This window comes from Accipiter gentilis, chromosome Z (assembly GCF_929443795.1).
Source record: "Accipiter gentilis chromosome Z, bAccGen1.1, whole genome shotgun sequence".
In the NCBI taxonomy this organism is placed as follows: Eukaryota; Metazoa; Chordata; class Aves; order Accipitriformes; family Accipitridae; genus Astur; species Astur gentilis.
The window spans coordinates 53324374-53345739 of record NC_064919.1 but is presented as its reverse complement, the minus strand read 5'-3'; the positions used below and the strand labels follow the sequence as shown (position 1 = coordinate 53345739).

Here is a 21366-nt window from a genome sequence, read left to right as displayed (position 1 = left end):
ATCTGTTTCATTCTATGTAAGATGTTCTTTGTATGTATATTAAGCTGACAGTCTAAGGACACTTAATTTGTAATCAGAAAAGAAAACAGCTAGCATTCTTTAACCAAGCACATCCTGGAATAATTGGGCCTTGAGGAACCTTGAAGAAGAATTAAAAGACCAATAAGAAGGGAACATCCTGCCCTAGAAGGCACTGAAAGTTGAGTAGTTAGTGATGGGCATGAAGTCAGTGCACATCTGTGGTAACTGGGGGAAAGGTCAAGGCAGCAGGGGGAGATCACAACCACCAACTCAATTCAAGACCTAAAAGACTTACACTCGCTGCCTTTGAGCATGCGCTGTAGAATAAAAGAACACTGTACGTTTAATTCAAAGCGGAGAAAACCTTTGCCCAATAGAAATGGTGGCAGATAATCGATCGACTGCCAATAATGATTTGGGGAAAGGACTTTGGAAACTAAGTGAGTGAATCTGAAATTGTATGAATTGCTTGCTTGTTTAACTGCAGGGTGTGCTAGCTTTGTGGACTCGCCGCCTAGCACCCATCTTAGCACAGACAACGAAAAAGTCTCTCCCGAGTGTGTGATTATTGGCTTGATGCACACCGGGTGATGAATCCGCTTTTTGGACAACACTACTACATCTTGATTCCTAATGTTAAGGATGAATGGGAGAGTTGAGAAAAAGTAAGTTTATCAAAAAAATCCAGCAATACAAAAACAGTCGCCAAATTGTGAATCTGTGCAATTGCCACTTTCGTTTGAGAATCAGGCAAGACTTTCACGTACATCACTTACTTAAATGCATACCAGGAGGCTGTGCTTTTGGTCCTTTAAGTAAGGGCCTTAGAATTTACATTTTTTTCAATTTTTCATTTATAATTGATGGCTTGAAAGGGAAGTCGAGTGGTTCTCAAGGTTTTCTAGGTAAGCTTGGCAAGCTGGACTCCCGCCGGCGGCAGGCCCAAGGCAGGCCCTGCTCACCCAAGGCGCTCTCCGGTCCCGAGCAGCAAGCCCCACCACCGGCCGGGCCGCACGCCCAACCCACGCCACCCTTGCTGCCGACACCCACGGCATCACAGCGATGCGGGCAGGCGGGCGCCGCCCCTGCTCCCGGCCGAACAGCCGGCTGCCGTTGCGCAAGATGGCCGACAGAGGGGGCGGGGAGAGCGAGGGAGGCTGGGAGGCCGCGTGGCACCCACGCTGCAGTGTCCCTCCGCACCGGGGACCCGCCAGCCCCACGAGTGACAAGACCCGCGGTCGCCAGTACATTCAGCCCGTGTTTAACCCCAATCTGTGCCCTACCGGCATTGGCTTCTTAGGTTCGGTACCTTCTTTTTTTTGAGAACGCTGCAATACAGCACATGATACCACGTTCGGGGTGCTTGTGGATTTTTACCCCCGCAAAGCAGGCAGAATTTAATGGTCCCGTGACTTCACCGAATATCATGTACAAACACTAAATACGCTGTTTGTAACTGAGGCTCCCGCTGTTGAGCAGGTTCTGTGTTACAGATCTGGTTCTCCATGCACGGTTAAACTAACTGAAACAATGATACTAGAAAACAGAAAGAATAATTATATGCCCCCACAGTGAATGTACCCAGAAGAGCTAGATTCTGGATCCTCTTTCTTAGTAAGCTTCAGAACTGTATGATCTGCCAACTGTGATAATCGATTAGCATGAAAAAAACCTTTTAAAAACTACTATGTTTTGCTCATAAAACTGATTTAAACATTGGCACGTAAAACAAAACTGCTATTATTCCCCTATGTGTTTCACAGAGACTATAGCAGTGGAATTCCTTAAAAAAAAAGAGACATTACTGCCATTACTTTATAATGTGTACGCACATTCTTTTTAACGTCAAGCACTGCTCCAGCCTTTCCATCCACTTTCCTCAAGCTCGCTTTTGTTTAAATATCCCTGCCAATACCATCTAAAAGTCTAAACTCGCATCTAAAGATCCCGTGAAAAAAACAGTTGAACATTCAAATGAAGAAAATATTGCATCTATTTTTAAAAGGAGAGGGAAAGTAAAGTTGGTTCAAATGTTAGAAGCTTACAAAAGTTTAAAATTCAAGCAATTTTTGAGATGCACCTTTTGGAGCTTTCAAGGTATCATCAAAATCTGTTAATTCAATAAAGGGACACCCAGCATTGGCAGAGACTGTTATAATTTTAAAAGAGCTGATCTAAAAACTAATTACGAATACCACTTATGACAACTCTGGCCATTCTTTTTGAATGAACTGTTCGCAAATGCACTACTAGTCTCCCTAAACACAACCTAAGTATATTATATCCTCCTTTTGTTCCTTTTATTACCCTGTTGCATGGCTGTCTTTTAAGGTGGATCCTAGTCCTGTTAGACTAGGCAACAAACACAGTAAGCAGCATAACTGAAAACATTGAAGCTATGAATTTCTCATAAATAATTCACTGCACTTTCAAAAATCATGTCATGCTGATCTTTGTATAGCTACAGAGGGCTACAATGAATTACGTGACTTTTCCAGATACAGCAAAGCTGAGCCAGTACTTTGGACATCATTGTCATTTTACCAGATGTAATCTTAAGGATGCTTTCTTTGGTTAACTACTTCCATACTTAAAGGACCCACAACAGGCTATCGTACATCAACATAGAACCCTATTAAATCGGTTAATATACTTCAGTATACTATGTTAGTACCAAATATGTTAGTAGCAAATATCTGTATTTATGTATAAATATTTTAAAATATTTTCACATATATTCCACATATATACAAACACTTAGATCAATTCCAGCTACTAAGCAAAAGTAAATATAAAATTTAAAACTTTATTGACAATATACTCTTCACTATGGTACATTATGCTAACTAATTCAGTCTGCTTTTTTAAAAAGTAATCATTCTAGTATTTGCACCATACAACTTCTTTGTTGAATTATTGCAAAGAAAGCTTGGGACATAGGGAAAACATGCTTTCTATCTGCATATTTTACCCTGGAATGTTTATTTTGTTGACATAAAGGCATGAATATTTTTCACTTGGATCATACCTATGCAGAAAGGTAACTGTAAGATGTAAGATTTCTCTATATAAACACATACATTTATGTGTATTTATAAAAACCTCTCTGAGAAAGGCTTAGGAAGAAGTCTGCCTCAGTTTTAAATGTTACCTTTTATGGTACAGTGCTGCAGGATTACTATTGCATTATCATAAATAAACGGCAGCATCAGGGAATTTTAAACAGATGTAGCAGAAAAAAGACATGAATATTATCTAGACAGACCTAGTGATAAAAACACACAAAAAAATTCAAGGCAGAATAAGACACTTAGTGCGAAAGCTGACATTCAACGCAAAATTCAGTGTTTCCTACCAAAAAAAAATAATTAAAACAGCCAGTATCAAACAAATAGAGTAAGACTGCATTCCAGTCACTTGGTTTTGGTATTAACAAAAGATGAAATAAATCCCTTTGGAAAGCTAATTTGAAAGTAAATATGCCTAAAATTAAACATACAACTTGTATTAATCTAAGAACAGAATCAAGACTACTATTATAATAAAGCCTGGGGCACATTGTGATGCCTACAATTGGTGGGTGTATTTTAATTGACTTGAAGACTGTCATAGTCCTATTATCATAAAACCTGTAACGCACTTCCAGCATGGAGGACCCATCTGTGCCCACCATCCATCTGTTTAGACGTGATTGGCAAAGTGGTAGGGAACTCGCAGTGGTTGCCTCTGCCTGAAAGGAATAAACCACAGGATCTTCCAGTGAGTGCCAAAAACTTCTGAGAAGGTCTGCTGCCATGGCTTTCGGGGCCTCGATCTACAGAAGACAGCATTATTAGTGAAAGACAGCACGCCCACGGTGCGCTTCAGTCAGCTAGAACAATGCAGGTTGGCTGGGGATCCATTACTGGACTCTGATGAATTGTGTCCCAGCATCACAAATACAGCTTTTCTTTCATTACAGCACGCAGCTGAGACTTAACTTTGGAGAACAGAAACTATCTGTGTCGTCAATCAACCAAAGGCAACTTTTGAAGCAGAGGAGAACCTCAGAATCAATGAATGTATGTCAAGACACAGCAGAAAGTGTCTTTTGATCTGTACTTTTGAAAGAAAATATAGTTCCACTGGCTTTGGGTAGAGAAGGAATGGGAATAACGTGAGGCTACTTTATGCACAACCAATACTAAAAGATTAGTGAGCTAGGAAGTACAGGGCACAGTACCATGCTAAATAATCTTAATAAAGTGCCTTCAGTTCCTTTTCTCTCTCACACAGTTAAAAACCCCAAGCTAGTCTTTCGGCTTTTCAGCAAAAAAATGTAGAAATTTTACAGCACTTACAGGTCTTCACAACAGTTTGACATTTTTTCTATACTTGTAGTATCCTGTTGAAAAAAACAAAACACAATAAAAAAGTATTTATTTACATTCCTAACCTAAAATGTCATTATGAAAGCAACTAAATGAAGTAGGGAATCAATTCTTAGGGTACACTGCTTTGGCATTAGTCCAGTAGGTTACATATTACTCACACACCATATTAGTTTCAAAGGGCTGTGAGATTATATGCACAAATTTACTCAGTCTGTTAAATGATTTTTACAAACATGATGTGAAACTATACTGTGTAGTTTTATTATGATAGCCCATACCACAGAACGTCAACAAAAATTTACAGCATTATTACCGCTAAAATTAATTCAGCTATTACAATTAATTCATGGGACATTTAGAAGTAATGTGTGCAGGGTTCACTCTTGCCATGCTTTTCACAAGCATCCATTCCAGACTTCGAGCTGTCCGCTGAGATAACCATATGAAAATTTAGTAAAATGCAACTATTAACAGATGTAGTATTTTGAAAAGCAGGAGCTATCAAGAAGTTTTAAAATAGTTATCTTCATGACTATCATAATGCACACGGCACCACTATCAGTTTCCGTAGTCTCTACAGGTAAATACAAACATAAAAATTATTCTCTTGAAATGTAACAAAAACTAAATGATGTGCAGAGTGAAACCACCCCGGCAGCTAACAGTAAATTAAATTCATACTTTATTTTTCTGAACACGATTAATTTAATGAGTCACAAAGTTTTATAATTAACAAATTGATTTAAGCTTAGATCATCCCCAAATAAAGTTTTTTAAAACTGCCTACAACAGCACTTTTTTCTCACTTTCACTCTCTATATTTAACAAAAAAAGCTTGCTTTGCAAGTATCATTTCAATTTTAACTCCAGCAGTATTAAGTGTTTTCAATGCACACTCATAGTTCGTTATGTCCCCGAATCACTCATGAGGTCCAAAATACAGTAACTGAAATATTTCTCATGGTTCCATCTCCTTTTCGTGGCAGCTTGGTATTTCCCTTTGCTGTTCATTGATTTAGGCACGCACATAATGCACCTGTCAGATTACACTAATGTTTGAATGAAACCGAGAGCTAGCCTTTATTGTCCCGGCCATACAGAGACGCAAGGGCTGTGGTTTAATTAGGCTGCGACTTCATTGTCATCTGGAAACACTACCTAGCAATAAAACCACACTGTGTTCCTTGATTGTTCCTGCCATCAGTGCATCCAATTCAGTGCAGGCACTGCTGGGATTCTGCCATCTATCTTTCATAAAGCTTTGAAGGGGAAGGGTGAAATGTGAGTGGGAAATAATGTACAGGAAGCTGCTTCCCGGCTTCAGCAGACATGGGTGGCCGCAACTCCCCTTGCCAAATTTTGTCCTCCTAAATCCGCCTCCCAGCTCTGACGACTTTTGGAACAGGACCCCTTACCGCACGCTGAACAGCAAAAATCTTAATTCTGCCCACGGCCTACCCAGCTGAATTCCAGACGCACTAATCAAAGGAGAGAAGTCCCCTCTTCTCCCGCCAGCCCACCGGGATGCACAAGTTGGTGCAGAAAAGGCATGCCCACAGCAGACTACATAAACCATTCTGGCCCCATCACGAGGTGGATTTGAACAACTGCTCAGTAGCGAGAGAGGACGGGACTGGAGGCAGCAGGCTGTAAATACCATCTGTTTCTTCCACGCCCCATAGGCACACTGCTTCTCCTCGCCACCTGAGGGGTCTGTCTAGCGTACTCCCCCTCACCTGCCACAGGTGGCCAGAAAGCATCACAAGACACAAGCCGTTCTCCCTGCTCCGGCAGGACCCGCCTGCACAGCCAAGGGATATTCGGCTTCCCTGGGCGGGCTGTTTGTCCAGCTCTTGTCAGAACAGTCACCACCTTTTCTGGCCACAGAAAATCACACACGGCTTTCTGAATAAAAAGGACTAAGTCAACACAGATATTCCTTCCACGACATTTCAGTGAGGTTGTAACAGTGTTTTCATGAGATGCTGTAGCTCCTTCTGTAACTGCAAAAATACCCTCAGCTCTACGAATTATCCTCTGGTCAACTCAAAGGTGTCTGCCTGATAGTACAAAATAATACTGGTATGTTTGAAAGCAATGATTGTTAATGACTTTTTGTACAACAGTAGCATGCTAGTCCAGACTATAATTGAGTTCTGGCTCTCCAAAGAGTTAAGCTATCATTTCACGAAAGGAGCCTCAAACCAGCTTTGGGTGCAGACATGACATAACAAAATAATACCTTAAATATGGCTTTTTGCTATGTTTCTCCACATTGTTTATTCATTAATACATTTCCACTGCTCCCTAAAATACTGCATTTGAGATTTTTAGAGGAATTCCCAGGTTGGGAACTGGGGGGTTTATTTCTTTTTAATTGTTATCATGGCATGTTATCAAGACCTGAAAGATGCTCAGTCAGGGTCTGCTCCCCTCAAAAATGTAACCCATTAAATTAAAGAACTAAGTGAAAACACCAAAACAGGAATTGCAGAAAATGACTGTAAGAGAAGACTATCGAGCTTCCACACCTTTAAAACACACTAAGAATTTCAGTTGGATAGGAAGTCAAAGGAAATCCTTCCTTACTTTCTTTCCTTCCTTCCTCTTTCACTAAAATGCCAACATCTACTTTAGAATACTTTTGCTTTACAGTAAAGGAATTGGGACTGAGCAGTGAATCCTTTGCTTCTGGGATACTTTTTCAGAATTAAAAAAACTTTATAGCCACATTTTAAAAGCTGTGAACTAGGGCTGGAGGGAATGGCAGAAAACATCTCTCTGAAGTTTAGCTGCTTAACAAGTGCTGGTGACTGAACTTAAAAAAACAAATTCCCCTCACAGCTTCCCTCCCCCAACACTGCTGCCAAACAGCTGGGCTCATTTGAAATGGACTTTCTTTTGAGAGTGAACCAATTTACCTTATCAAATGAAAGTGAAAATTCACAGCACCCCAGGAAACTCAGTAGCCCCTGTGAAGACAGGAGAGGAAGGAAAGGAAGAGGGCCATAGCTGAGTTTTGGCCTGTTATTTAAGGCTTTCTTAGACACATTAATTTCTCTTCTTTTGGAGATGGGAGGACCAGAATAACCACTATTCTTCTGAATGACAAGGTGTTCTGTTCATTAACACATCTCACAAATGGCTTTCAACCAGAGTATCATCTCTCTTAATTATGCATTTGATGTATACCAAGGTTTTGCTACAACATCAGTATTACTGTGTTCAGCCTAAGAGGCTTTGGCTGTCTGCATCTACTATCAGCTTGGATTACTATTAATACAAATAGAACTCTGCTAAGATTCCGCCCCCCACCCCCCTTCCCCGACTCACAGCTAATGCCGATGTTAAAATCTTTTGGAGAATTGGCACTCATCCAAAAGTTGAAAATAACTTGGTATGAGCAAACATGGCACAGCTATTGAGCCCTAGTAATCTCCGTCTCCAAAAATCCCATAAAATTTACAACTGCATACAAGACAAGGTTGACTAACCCACAACTGATTACCTGATGGGTCATCTGGACCCCCAAAGTCATCATCCAGATTGGAAACAACTGTTGTTCCTGCACCTGGTTATTCAGAGATACATACCCACTGATAAGTGTCTTAAAGCAACTAGGAAAAAAATTGTACCTTAGTGAGAAAGGCAAAAGAAATTCAACGATATAAACAGAGCATTCATTAACAATATATCACTTTAAATCAAGAGGAAAAGGGCAAAGGATTCAGATTCTGCTGAGGGGATAAGTAATGTTTTTTTGCTTTGAGGACTTACTACAAGTCTGTAAAGCAGCTTGTCTACTCTAAGTGAAGTAAGCTACTGCCACAGCTAAGACTGTTACGAGAGGAATGGAGAGACATATGTAAGAACACCAACCGAATTCTGCAGGCTAACTTAAGATTCATTTGCAAATGAATGCACCTGCATTAGCTACTAAGAGGAATATATCTTTCACATCTATATTTTTAATTAGCATAACCAACTGCCTGAAAAAAACAGTTTTTTTAAAAAGATCACACGCACTGTTTAAGAAACTGTGCTTTACGGATGGGATTCATCATGAACTAATTTACCACGGAAGAAGCACATGGAAAGAGCATTTTCCTCTTACTGATTCATGTTTTCCAAAGCAGAAGCTGTAATTTGTAACTCACAGGACTAACTCCAAAGCACGCAGCCACAATCTCTAGTTCAATTTTTCTTCTGTGTTTGCTTAAAGTGACATGTACTCAATACAGCTCTATTTAATACTTGCAATAGAAGAATGTAACCATTTTGCAATGCTATCTTAATATAGTATTTTCAAATATTTGGTATATAAAGATCATCAGGAAAGTATGCTAAAACAGAAAGAACAAAACCAAAACTTGTAAGGCTTCCCGGATTTGCAGCCGTTGCTTTTATCTGAAAGTGCAAGACAATGTTATCTTCTATCTGAACAATACATTTTTTCATTCCTTCTACCTAACGTGCTTTCATTGTGTGTAAATGACAGGTGAGCAACTGAGGAATATAGAATACTGAACACCTCATAGAAAGAATACTTCATATTTCAGAAATTTTCCTTTTTGGCATTAATTACATTTTGGGTTTACATTGGGCTACTTTTTAGCATTGTTTTCTTAATCTAGACTTCTCATATAACATAATATGATTAATTTTATCAATTACAATTAAGTTCAGCCTGAAAATTACTAGTTCAGTTTTAACTTTAAATCCCTAAATCAGAGAATTGCGTGCAAAATTAAAAATGAGCTACACTATGTTATATCTAGGGACTATTCCTACACTCCCCTATGCTCTGATGAATTTAGTTAAATAGATTTCCAATGAATTTGTCAGATATTAGAAAATGATTCAATGAAATGAAAACGTCTGATAACAAATTAGGAACACATCTACAAAGCAGATGATACAAACAGGTCTCTTCAGTCTATTTCAAATCCACGGTGTGTTAGGTGCAGACAGCTGCACGACAGCAAGACAGATAACAAAGCACATTATTTTTCTTGATACTTACAAATACCTTCTCAAGACAAAAATATTAAGAAAAAAATGCTTAGGAAACCTATCTATTGACTTTCCTCACACAGAAGCCATTTTAATGGTCTGATGCCTAAATGTGACAAGCAACATTTAAACACAAAGTACCCAGCTCCCAGAACACTTAAACATCATTATTATAGTTACTTATTTTCAATTGGTTAAAGGTACTCCATGTATTATTTAGAAAAATAACTGAGTTTTAAAAGGAATTCCTCCTTGAGTGATGAACAGGGGATATTTTTGGCATGATATTTTTGACTCCTTGCACAGTAAAAAATCTCTTTGATTGAATTTTTTAACTTATGCTCTTCCTTAATAATATTGTAAATAATTAATTTCAATAAAAGTATTCCCACTTTACTTAAAACCATGTGGTGACCTAAATAAAATAGATGAGATCTTTTGCTACTTAGTGTGTCTTGCGCTTGAATTTATTCTTACATTAAATAGCTCATGAAAGACAGTTTTTAAATAAAATTTTATTTTGATGGTAAATAGCTGTTTAAGACTGTCAGGATACATTCATTAAAAATGTTAAACAAATTGCTAGTCTATTCGAGAAAAATAAGGTAAAGATAAAAAAGACTTTACACAGTTAACAAAATCCCACTCAAAGACCAGGACATCACTTTCCTGACAATTTAATTTGTAGGACTTTATGCAGTCTTCTAATAGGAGATTTACCTATAGGTGGATTAAAGGTAGAGACAGGAAAAGGAGGGGGGGTAAGAATAACCGGGAAGATACAGACAGACAACTTTAACATGAACTTATTTTCTGTTACATCTCTAATTTCAAATTACTATTTGATAGTTTATAGTTTATATAGCTTTTGCTCTCCCTCTACAGATACTTTATATCTTACACTTCACTATAGCCAGGTAAAGAATATGTTTGCCTGGAAATCCTAATTTCCCCTTCCAATCCTAATTTCTTTTGCGCTAGACTTAATTATGAGGATTAATAGTTCCTTGATTACATTCCAGCCATGTTTGAAAAAACAGGAAAAGCCCCTAGTACTTCACTAATCAAAATAGTATTTAATAGATTATCTGATTAGAGATATTATTACAAATATTTTAAATGATAAGATACTTATTTTTGAAGACAAAAAGCATTTTAGCACTAGATCACTTGTGCGCTCTGTATATTAACACAGCAATAGATCAACACTATGAAATATGCCAAGAATTAAAATGTCTTTGGTTTTATTAATAGAATAACTGCAGTTACATTTTCATTATTTTGCACTTCAACCTTTGTAAAATTTTGTCTGACTTACTGATTACATGAAGGATTTTAAATTTTTCACTGGCATTTTTATTGTTTGCACTTCAGTTTTGCATTATACTATTAAATGAAATGATACTCCTAAAGAAAACTGCTTGAAAATAATCCTTCGGGGAAAAATATATCAGAAAATTAATTTGTAAAATTTCCACCTTTTTCAAATTTCCTTAAAAGGAAGTTTTTGTCCTTTCAACAAGAAAAGAAGCCCTGAGCAAAATGAATAATGTTCCTTACTGCATGCTCACTGTAAGTATCAGTCACAGTAAGCAAAATAGTTAAAATATATGAATTAGTAAATTCAAGACATTAACATGGAGGTGGATCTGTTTACAAGAACAACAAAAAATAGCTAGTGAAATATGTTTACTACTTGTAGGTGAAAAGGAGAAACACTGCAACAGTAATAAAACACAGCACTTAACAAATATCAATATTTTTAAAAGTTTCTAAGGGGAAAAAATGTATGTAGTAAGCATCATATTGTGCACCAGACAGACTGTTGAACACCGACTGTTAAACTATTTTCCCTTCCATCCTCCCCGAAGCAAATAAAGGGAAATTTCTCTCTACCACATCCACACAGTACTGATGCACAAGGATACTGAAATATCACTGTACACATTTGAACAGTTAATTAACAGGAAACCCTGGTAGCATTAATTAAATTAATAAAGTCACTGTCCACTTAGTTTATGATAATACATCCACTACCTTGCACAAATACCACATGGTATCTATTAAATTTATAAAAGCCCATCCATTACATGGTTCTGCCACTGAGACACAAGTTAATTACTAAATAATTTTAGTGAAAAGTTTTTCTCCGCAATATTAAGACATAAAAATCACATAAAGTCCTATTTGATGGACTATAGTGGAAAAATGAAGATAATTTCTTTAATTCCATATAAATACTTTGTTTGAACATATGGAAAAATGAAAACACAAACTGTTTAGTGTTTGAAATAAAAAACAATCAAAGGTAATCCTTTAAAATTAGGGTTCAGATTAATCTCTGCAAAGGATGCTGTTTAACTGAAACATCTGGTAGTGTTACGTTGAGAGACAGGCCTTTTTTAACTTTGAAAATGAGATTAGTAGATCAGTTATTTGTAAGTGTCCGAGTAATTTCTAATTATTTTATCTGGGTCACAGATAATCCGCTTTTACAGGGCTCCCACAATGACATCAGAGGATCACTGCTGAACTGATTATCCTGTTACCTTCCACCATCCATAGGAAGACAGGATTTTCTTTTTGTACAGAGGAAGAGAAAGAAGTGGCTGATTGCTTCAGACAGGTGGCAGCCAACAAAATAAAGAACAACACAGATATTGAGAGGAAGAAAACCTCACATATGCAAAAGGTACCAGCCTTAAAAAAGATCAGCAAATTGAATACTTCTTAGTAGTGTCTGGTGCAATTTAAAACCACACTAGACATAAATATCAAAATAGTTAGACAAGCCATTGTTTACAAAAAGCATTCCGTATTATTTATTACTTGTTCTACAGTAATGCCTTGTAGATCAAACATAACCGATGTCAGAATCTTACTGCATAAATAGAAAAACTGGGTTTTAACATCATTTAAGTGTTGAAGTGACATGAAAAGATATACAGAAGTACTTTCTTAAAGCAAAAATTGAACATGAGCAGGAGAAATGCAAATGCCAGGGCTAGTCTTGTACTAATATACACACAAGCATCCTGACAGTTCCACCTTTTTTAAAAGACCCTGAATTGCAGCTCTTTACCTCCTACAATCATAAATCAGAAGCAACCTGTAGTTGATAAAAAGAGACTTCTTTTTTTTTTTTAGGTAATTTATGCCTTTTCCTATGAATAAATGAATGAATAGGCTAGTTATGCATTTTTTAGGAAAACAAGTGTCTGTTACATATAAAAATATCAAATAAGAGAGGACTTCCGAAAAAAACCTGTGTCAAGAAAATATGTCTTGAGAAAGCAAGCAAGTTTCTGGATACCATTTGATTTAGCTTCCAGTTAAATTTTATTATTTCATATGAGGATAAACACAGAGAAAAAGTAATTGGAAATACAATTCCGTAACATAGGTATGTCCTTCTCAAGATTTTCTTCTAGGTTAAGTGCAAAATATTCTTTACTATATAAACTTTACATTCACCATTGTAGTATAGTGAACAGGTATAGGCAGTAGTTGCACAAGACAGTGGATGTCTGGGGGTTTTTTTTGTGGAAAATTTAAAAACTTTCTGAAATGGAACTATCTCAACCAAAATGATAATTCATCTATAAATAGTATTTTTACTATTTATGACAAATCACAAAATAAAAAAACACCTCTCTACCTTTATGGAGTTTGAAAGTGTCTATGCTAGAGCTATCTTGTTATCCTGTAGCAGTTGAGGCAAAAGAGGAGTAATTGCTTGCGGGAGTACAAGCAGCTAGAAGTAGTCTGAAGTAAGTGTATCAACAATATTTTTTAAAAAAAAGTTATTCTCAGTAGGAGAACATTTAGTTTTTCTAGGGTGTAACTGACAAATCTTTTTTTGTTGTTTTTTTTTTTACTTACTGCTTTGTGCTAAGCTTGCTTTTACTTCTCAAGCAGTCTCATTAAAAAATATCACACTGCCTGGGAATGTAAGAATACAGGGTCATTTCCAATTGAGGAATATAAAATTCAAATTTGTACTACAAGCAATGACAGGGAATAGAGGACTGCAAAGCAAGCACCATGCATGGAAGATAAGCAGACCTTCAATATAAATGCGTGGTCATTTTGGGAATTACATCAGACAGTGCTTTCTTCATGGGTGAAACTGATTTCTTCCACCCAGTCCTCTAGAAACACAAAAATTATAAGTAAGAAGAATAATTTTTATGCTGAGATTTTAAGAAGAGTATCTTCTTAGGATCCTAGAGTTCCTAAATTAGGATCTTAAATTTCTCCCTGTTTCAGAGACTTCTGAATTAGAGAGAACTTAGATACCTCTATCTCCAAAGTATCCAAATAAAAGTTCCCCAAGAGCAATCTCAGCTACCCACTGGAAGAAGTGTTAAAATTCAGGATGATGAGAGTAAAGGTAAATAGAGCTTGGGGAAAGCAATTGGAGAATGAGGATAAAAAGACCCATGTGCCCCGTCTGCTAGAAGTGTGTTTCACATATGCTAGTTTCTAGGGAGAAAGCACTAATCTTGTATACAGAGGCCACCTCAGCTGCTCCCCTCTTCATCAGAACAATTCATGTCAAAAGTTCCTCTAAGGACAGTTTTTGCCAACCAGCTGTTCTCCTCTCATTGTAAGAAGTCACCTCCCTTGCTCTCTGGCTTCCTGGACCTCCAGATGAGATATGAATAGCCTTGTGCTAATGATACCCTAACAGTGATACCACAATAAGAGAGGTGGTAAACATACTCAGAGAAACTCCTGTGTGTTAGTTAACTTGGTCTATTAATCACCATCTCACGCAGTACAGCCTTAAGAACATTCTCTGTGCAAGAGCCACATCTGACTACACACGTTACAAAGTTTTCATTTTTACCAAAGAGCACATTTTTTCCAAGCATCTTAGTATCTGTTGAACACGCATGAAACAGGGTAACAGCAGATTACATGCATGTTTTTCTTAAAGAACTGTTACATAATGGATCTACTGTTACAACCAATGAGAGTTATGCAATGATAGGCATAAAAGATCAGTCAACTGCGCAAAACTGAATTTTGGAAAGTGCCAGCACACACAGCAGAATATTTCACCTGCACTTCATAATGTGCTGCTTTGCTTTCCCATTTTAGCTACTGTCCTGTTCCAGAAAAACATGCTGGAGTATATCAGATATATTCTTTCCACTACATGTTCAGCTGGACAACTTTTTTGACTTCTGAAAAAATTTATCAAAGAGGAGAAAACGGCAGTATTTCCCCTTAAAATCCTAGGAAAAAATTCTGCTTGTTCTTTCAGCTTTTCAAGCTATCACTTAGCTCAATTGTAGTAAAGACCAACTCTGTTTATAAAAATGCCATATACAAAGGTCACTTAATGCAAATTAATTCTATACATTAAACTTTATCTGTCTTGCTGCAGTGGCAAAAGGATAGACTTCTGTAAATGTGAAGAATCAGCACAAGTGCTATGACCTGGGGTACATACCATGCTTCATAATGCATGCTACATTCCAATCATTTACATCTGAGCAGAGCAGTCAGACTGCGGAAATCAACCATAAACAATGAAGCATGAAGTTGCCATTTCAGGTGCTAGTTCCTTATTACTGATGGTGCTAAAGGAGGATGAACAAGTCTGCAGTTTCATTATCCCCAGCTGCTTCTGTAAGACGGACAGTAAGCAGACCACATTCTGTCTACGTAGAAGATACTGAAAGACTGAGAACTTGGGATTTTTTTAATAAGCACATCCAATATTCCTGGAAAAAGTTAGCCTTAGCTTTATATTACTTAGACAAAACAGAGACTATTGCCTTGGCTTCTGGAAAATTATATAGTGACAGTCAAGCAACTTTACCTTATGGAGAATCACGAAGTTTTGCTACAAAAGGGTCATAATTTGATAAATCTTGAGTTTATTTTTCTTTCCAAAAATAAAATTTTGGCAGCATTTGAAATATAGGTAAATAATGTTAAACCCCAACAAACCTGAACTTGCTGGACTTTAGATCACAGAGCTGCAATGCTGATTGTCCCTATTACTTAAAATAACTTTTATCCAGGAGCTGTGGAACTAATCTTGCCTTGATGTTAAAGTGCAAACACAGGCATGGAGCATGAACTAGGAAAATATTTATTATCTGTTTTCCTGTACAAGCACAAGTAAAAGCTGCTCTGCTTCACCTTTTTCAAAAGGCCTATGCTCTTGTCCACCTCTTTTGCACACATCTCTGGGCAGCTTCTGCAATCACTGAAATTAATGCTCTCAGGAACTGCTAGGGAGCAATTAATATAACATGAATGCTTTAACTGTGCATATCTATGCCTTCAAGTGTTTGAGCTTCTTTTAAATTAACCTCAAGTCTGCACTATTACACTTCAGTGATTGTGTTCTACTGTTAAATAAATTTTGATCTGTACCTTACACTAAGTTAAGCTTAATTTCATCACTAATTAATTATTTTAAATAGAGTTCATTTTAGATACAGTTTGCTTAGTTTATACAGGAAGGCTAGATGCTGAACAGCAACGGCAGCACACTACACGGTAGGAACATGGCTGTCTCTCAGTGATCACAGTTCATTGCTTCTACAGGACTTCAATTTCTTCCTGGTGTGCACTCAGCACTGTGGGTGGGTATACCCAGTTTCTTTGTTCCCTATTCTATGCATCACAGGCATGTCTCTGGGGAGCCTGCAGAGAAACTACTCGCTCACCTGCTGCCCTCTCCTCTGCCTTTGCCATTGGCTAGCCAAAGCTGTTAGTAAGTGCTTATGGAGGAAGCAAATTCCCACACTACAATGCTGACAATCAAACACCATTTGTACAGAAAGATTTTCTGACACAACTTGCAGACTAAGCACAACCTCACCAAACAGATTTGGCTTTGTTCGTTTGAAGTCTGACTAGTTGCTCCCAAGCAGATTTCCTCAAAATGACTGTATTGTTTATTCTTGCCAATTCTATACTCGTGAAGAAACGAATGAAAAGGAAGAATACAATTGTGCTGCTTGTATGGAAATTCTTTGCGCGGGGGATGGACTAGATGACCTACGTTAATGAGTCAATGCAACAGCATCCACAGGGTGTGAATGAATTAAGAGTCTGGAGATCTCAGTAATGGATTTCTACTTCCCCAGCAATCCTAACCCAATAATCCCAAACCTAAAAACTTGTCCATATGAGGCAAGCACAATAGCCCCTCTGCTATAGGTGCAGTGAGAGGCCCTAATGCAGAAGATCTGTACTTTCCAGCATCTGCCTCTCATAGTCCATCCATATCCGCAAGTACTGTGGTGCAATTGTTTCACAAAGTTTGGCAAAGAGGACAAAAGAGGGCATCTAGGCATACTGCAGCTCAGCGATCCACAGAATTATGATTTGAGCACATAAAAGGAGGTTGGACTTGAAAATGCTATTAGTATGCATCTGTTCCAGGGTAGTGGCCAGCTCAGTAAGTGCAATGGGATGTACTTCACAGTATATTATACAATTGACATAGGATAAAAGGGCTTTACAGCACTTCATAAGAGTTTGCAGTGGTGATAGCAGCCTGACAGTGTTAAGGCTCAGAACGGCAAAAGAACATACTGGGAATTCATGCCTGTTGCAGAGGCAGCACAGTTGATAATCCTGTGTCAGAACAGAAATGTCCCAAGTTTCAGGTGTATCTGACAGAATCAGGTTCAGTCTGAGAGTTTTTATTTCATGTATAGTAACAGTATCTGAATGGATGCTGATGGCCATTGCCAAAATTTAGTCCAGTTTCTGGCAACACACGGAACAGAACTGTAGACTTAGGTTTTGTTGCTTGTTTTCTTCTGTATCATTTCTGTCTTTTAGAGTAGTACCAATCACATGGCTTTTTGTTCCTTCTCAAATATCCATTTTAACAGAGACTAAAAAGACATCTGAACTCAAAGGCTCCCTGAGTTTCTGTCTGTCCCACTACTGGGAGTGAGGGTGAACAGAATTCAGATGTCTGCACCACTTCACCTAGATACCCAGCAAGGCATGGTATCAGATTAGAAAAAGACCCTAACTCAAGAGGATGCAGACACAAAGGTTGTGTGCCAGCATTTAAACAGGGAGGTGAGAGAACCTATCACCAAGACCCTGGAACAGAGATCAGGCACACAATAAAAGGGCACAAAGGTAAACCTGTAGACCTGAGGGGTTGACAGAAAGTGCAGAAAGCAGTCTGGTAGAGCAGCTGGAGGATGGCAAAACCAATATACAGCATAGCTACAAAGAACAGAAGGCAGTAAACTTATGTAAAGGTACTACAATAAAAACAATAAGCAATATTATTGTTTTATGTAACAGAAGGAAAAACTATACAGTCATTTTTGTCCTTTATTCTATACAAAGGAATTACATAACACAGTTAGGAGGGTTTCCATTATGCATCTACCTACAAAGGTTAATACTGTGTAAACCCTCATAATCCCAAAATGAAATCTCAGGCAGATCTCAGTCAGTTGTAGTCACAAAGATGCTGTCACCTTGTATGTTATTGCCTTTAAAAAAAAGTTTTGCAGGCCAGATCATACATCCTTTCAGACATGTACAGATCCAACTAATGTACTCTCTCTGTTCAACACTGCAGTACTGCAAACACTTCTATGGGTTCTCGAGATAACTTTAAAGAATTCACTGGCAGTGATTAAATTCTAATGTACAGAACAGGATATTATTGTTTCTTGTAGATATTTATTACATTACCAAATTCATTTACCTGGAAAATCTTTCAATGCAGAGGATTTTTTTCTGTACCTTTAAATACAGAATATGCATTTGAACTGTAAATTGTAAAATATTCCATTCCACAGTTTAGTAACTGGAGAAATATGAACATAAGCTTATTTATTAAAAAACTTAACAAAAAGTCTGTGTTCTCAGAATGTGTGATTTATCAGTGGGCCTCACTGTCACAAAGTATAATTGAGACCAGGGCACATACGAGTTTAAAATCAAAACAAAAATCAAACCCCACAAATATGTACATTGTACACTGCACAATTCCAGGAGAATGTATGGTTTTATTTCACTAATACAAATCAGGAAATTACCTCGATAGGTGAATTATTAGACACTTGTTTGTTAGAAGGCTTCTTAAGTCTTCCTTGGAGACAAGAGTCTTGACAAAGCATATACCAAATAGGTACCTCATAGCGCAAGTGTTTCTCTATTTTTCCCTTAAATGCAACTGCTTTTCTGCTTTTATTAATTTTTTTGAAAATAAAACTAATATATATACTTCTCAAATTAGATACTTACAGTGAAAATACCCATTAGCTGAGTGTAAAAGAGTCCACTTATTCCACCTAATATTATTAGACCCATGAAGGCAGATATTCTTAGGAGAGCAAGTTCATGTCTAAATACAAAAACATCCTAGAACAAGACAGAAAGAAGAGAGAGACTTTAGCACTTACAAATTTATTTAAGTCTTTGAACCGAATGAAAATATTAGACAAGAGCTCCTACCGAATACTTATACCTAAAGGCAAATATGGAATTTTTGAGCTACATTGCAAATCATTGATACATTTATGTGCTAAAATTATAAACCAGTAATCTTTTATTTATACATGTAAACAGTTGGAGCTTTTTTGCCAGACTGCTAAAAAACCTCATTCAGGTATTTAAGGTTTGGGAATAGATTGAGCTGAACGGGTTATTCTCGATTCTGTCACCTCGCGCTGTGCCAGATTGCTACACAGAAGCCCCAAAACATAAGAAAACCACTCCATTAAACAGTCTGATTTATGAGACTCCTCTATCTCAGCTCCCAGCCACAGTAAATTTCTTTGTAATAAAAGTAACAACATTCCTAGCTTGACTCTGGCAGATGGTACCTACAAAATCCAAGTATCTGTATTGGATTGGTCTCATTGTAATGCTGTCTGTTATCCAACATAAAGTTATCTTCATCTTTTAAATTTTGGCCTTAAGTGGATTATTGTAACTTTGGATATGGATGCACAACCAAGTTGCCTCAGGGTGCAGGAGAATATGAATTTACTGTATCAGCTGCTCTGGAAAGCCTGCTCTCACCCAGCAGAAAATATGAAAAGTGTAAGAGAGTTGTATAGATCTTTTTCAAAGGATAAAACACCTTATTTTTATCACAGGAAAACATTTGTACATGGCAGTTACTGTAGATGTACTGCAAGTTCACAACCCATCTTACCCTTTGATAATGATTTAACCCACCCCTTCTCTTATTTATAAGTTACGATTATGTTCTCAAGGCTGTCTTTTGAATGTACACATCTGTTTTTCCACTTAGAAAAGCCAGATCACAGCAGGAAACTATTAAAACCTTTCAAGTAAACTTTAAATTACAACCAGAACATAAAAGTGAACTGAATGGGGAAAAAAAAAAAAAAAAAAGAAAAACACTGCTTTTGAACTTTACTTCTTTACATTCAACCAGTAGGACTTAAGGAAAAGGAATTTTTAGATTCAGGAATACTGGGTTTTAATTAAACAGAGAATAGTTAGAGCAAATTATATTTAGTAAAGAGGTCTGGGTTTAGGTTTAAATTATTTCCATGAAGGTTCAAAATATAAACCCAGGAAAATAGTTTATACTGGCTACCGAAGCTGTGAAGAAAGTCAGTATTTAATGAACAAATAGAAACCACTAGTTAATCAGCTAAAACAAAAAGCAAACATCACCAGTCTTTTCTGAACTGGTAAGCCAGCTCTTCTTAGTATTGGCCTTTCTTGCTGCTGTAGAATATATATGCTTAATTTCTTCTTTTTTTTTTTAAAGTCTTCTTACTCAGTTAATGACTTAATTCAAAGTTAAATCAAATAAAAATAAAAGCATTCATACGAATCTTTATTCCCCTTTCCATGAGCCCACCAAAGCTTTAAAGAAAACCAAGGTAAGACACCAGTTCTAGCTGTAAAATAGCTTCCCTTCCTATCTTCATAGGTGTATTTAACAATATCAGAAATGTTTTAATGTATTCAAACTCAACTTGACAGAAGACAGTGAAATATAAGAGAAGAGTGCCAACAGTGAAGTCACATTCTGGATCTAGCATCACACTCCCCCATTAAAAAAGAGTTTGTGACACAGCTCTTAGCATTCCCCCAACATTCTAATTAGAAGAGTTCTCTTGAGCATCATCTTCAGCAGGAAAAACAGACCACTCAACACATGACAACAGAAAACCCTAGTGTAAAGATGGCAGTTTGCTTTTTGCATTTGGCCTTTCTAACCCACGTTAAAACTAGAGGTACAGAAAAGGAAAGACTTTTCATACTGAAGTGAAGAACAAGGAATACTACTCTGTGTTTCTTTTCTTCCTTCCTTAAGATGAAGCATCTACTGCAAAAGACTGGGGGTTGCTGAATTACTAGTGAGAAGAGGTGACATCACCAATGTTTGTTCCAGCCATTACAGAACGGTAGGGGAATCAAAGTCTCTGAGGCAACAGTGACCTGGAAATCAATACTGGGGGCTCACCTAGCCATCTGTAGACAGAACAGCATTTTTCTATAGAAAACCAAAGTATATGCAGGAATAGAGTCTTCTGGTAATCAGACCTTTAATAACAGAGCTACTTTCACAATTCTATATTCAAACAGAAACATGTGACTCCACAAAAATAGGAAAAAAAAGACCATTTTAAAAAATCCATTTAAATCACAGTAATAGTAATAATTATACATTTAGGATGTTGCTGCTTTACGTAACAGCTCAACTCAATTCATTTGTATTTTTCCTTCTCGGAACAGACAAAAACATTTTTCCCAGCTAAGAAAACCAATCAACTATAATAAATCAATCCCCAGGACTAGTCAATAATTAATCAATCCCTCCTTCAATGTATTTTGAACAGATCCTCTTTTTCAAACACCATTTAGGACTCACCAATCTCAGTGCAGTGCAAGGACTGAGACAGCCTGCCCCCCACCTCCAAAATCACACTATCTGTGCTAAGAGAAAGAACTACATAGACTG

General features: G+C 37.3%; 1 protein-coding gene across 1 annotated transcript in view; it reads right to left on the bottom strand.

The window, feature by feature from the left end:
* Positions 1-2861: 2861 nt before the first annotated feature.
* The window catches only part of ZDHHC21 (zinc finger DHHC-type palmitoyltransferase 21), a 37895-nt gene continuing 19390 nt past the window's right edge, over positions 2862-21366 (bottom strand). The window contains exons 7-9 of the mRNA XM_049794739.1: positions 18663-18779; positions 4362-4405; positions 2862-3835 (exon numbers count right to left, since the gene is read on the bottom strand). Of these exons, the coding sequence (XP_049650696.1) occupies positions 3703-3835; positions 4362-4405; positions 18663-18779 (294 nt within the window). The 3' untranslated portion in view covers positions 2862-3702. The remainder of the gene's footprint in view (positions 3836-4361; positions 4406-18662; positions 18780-21366) is intronic.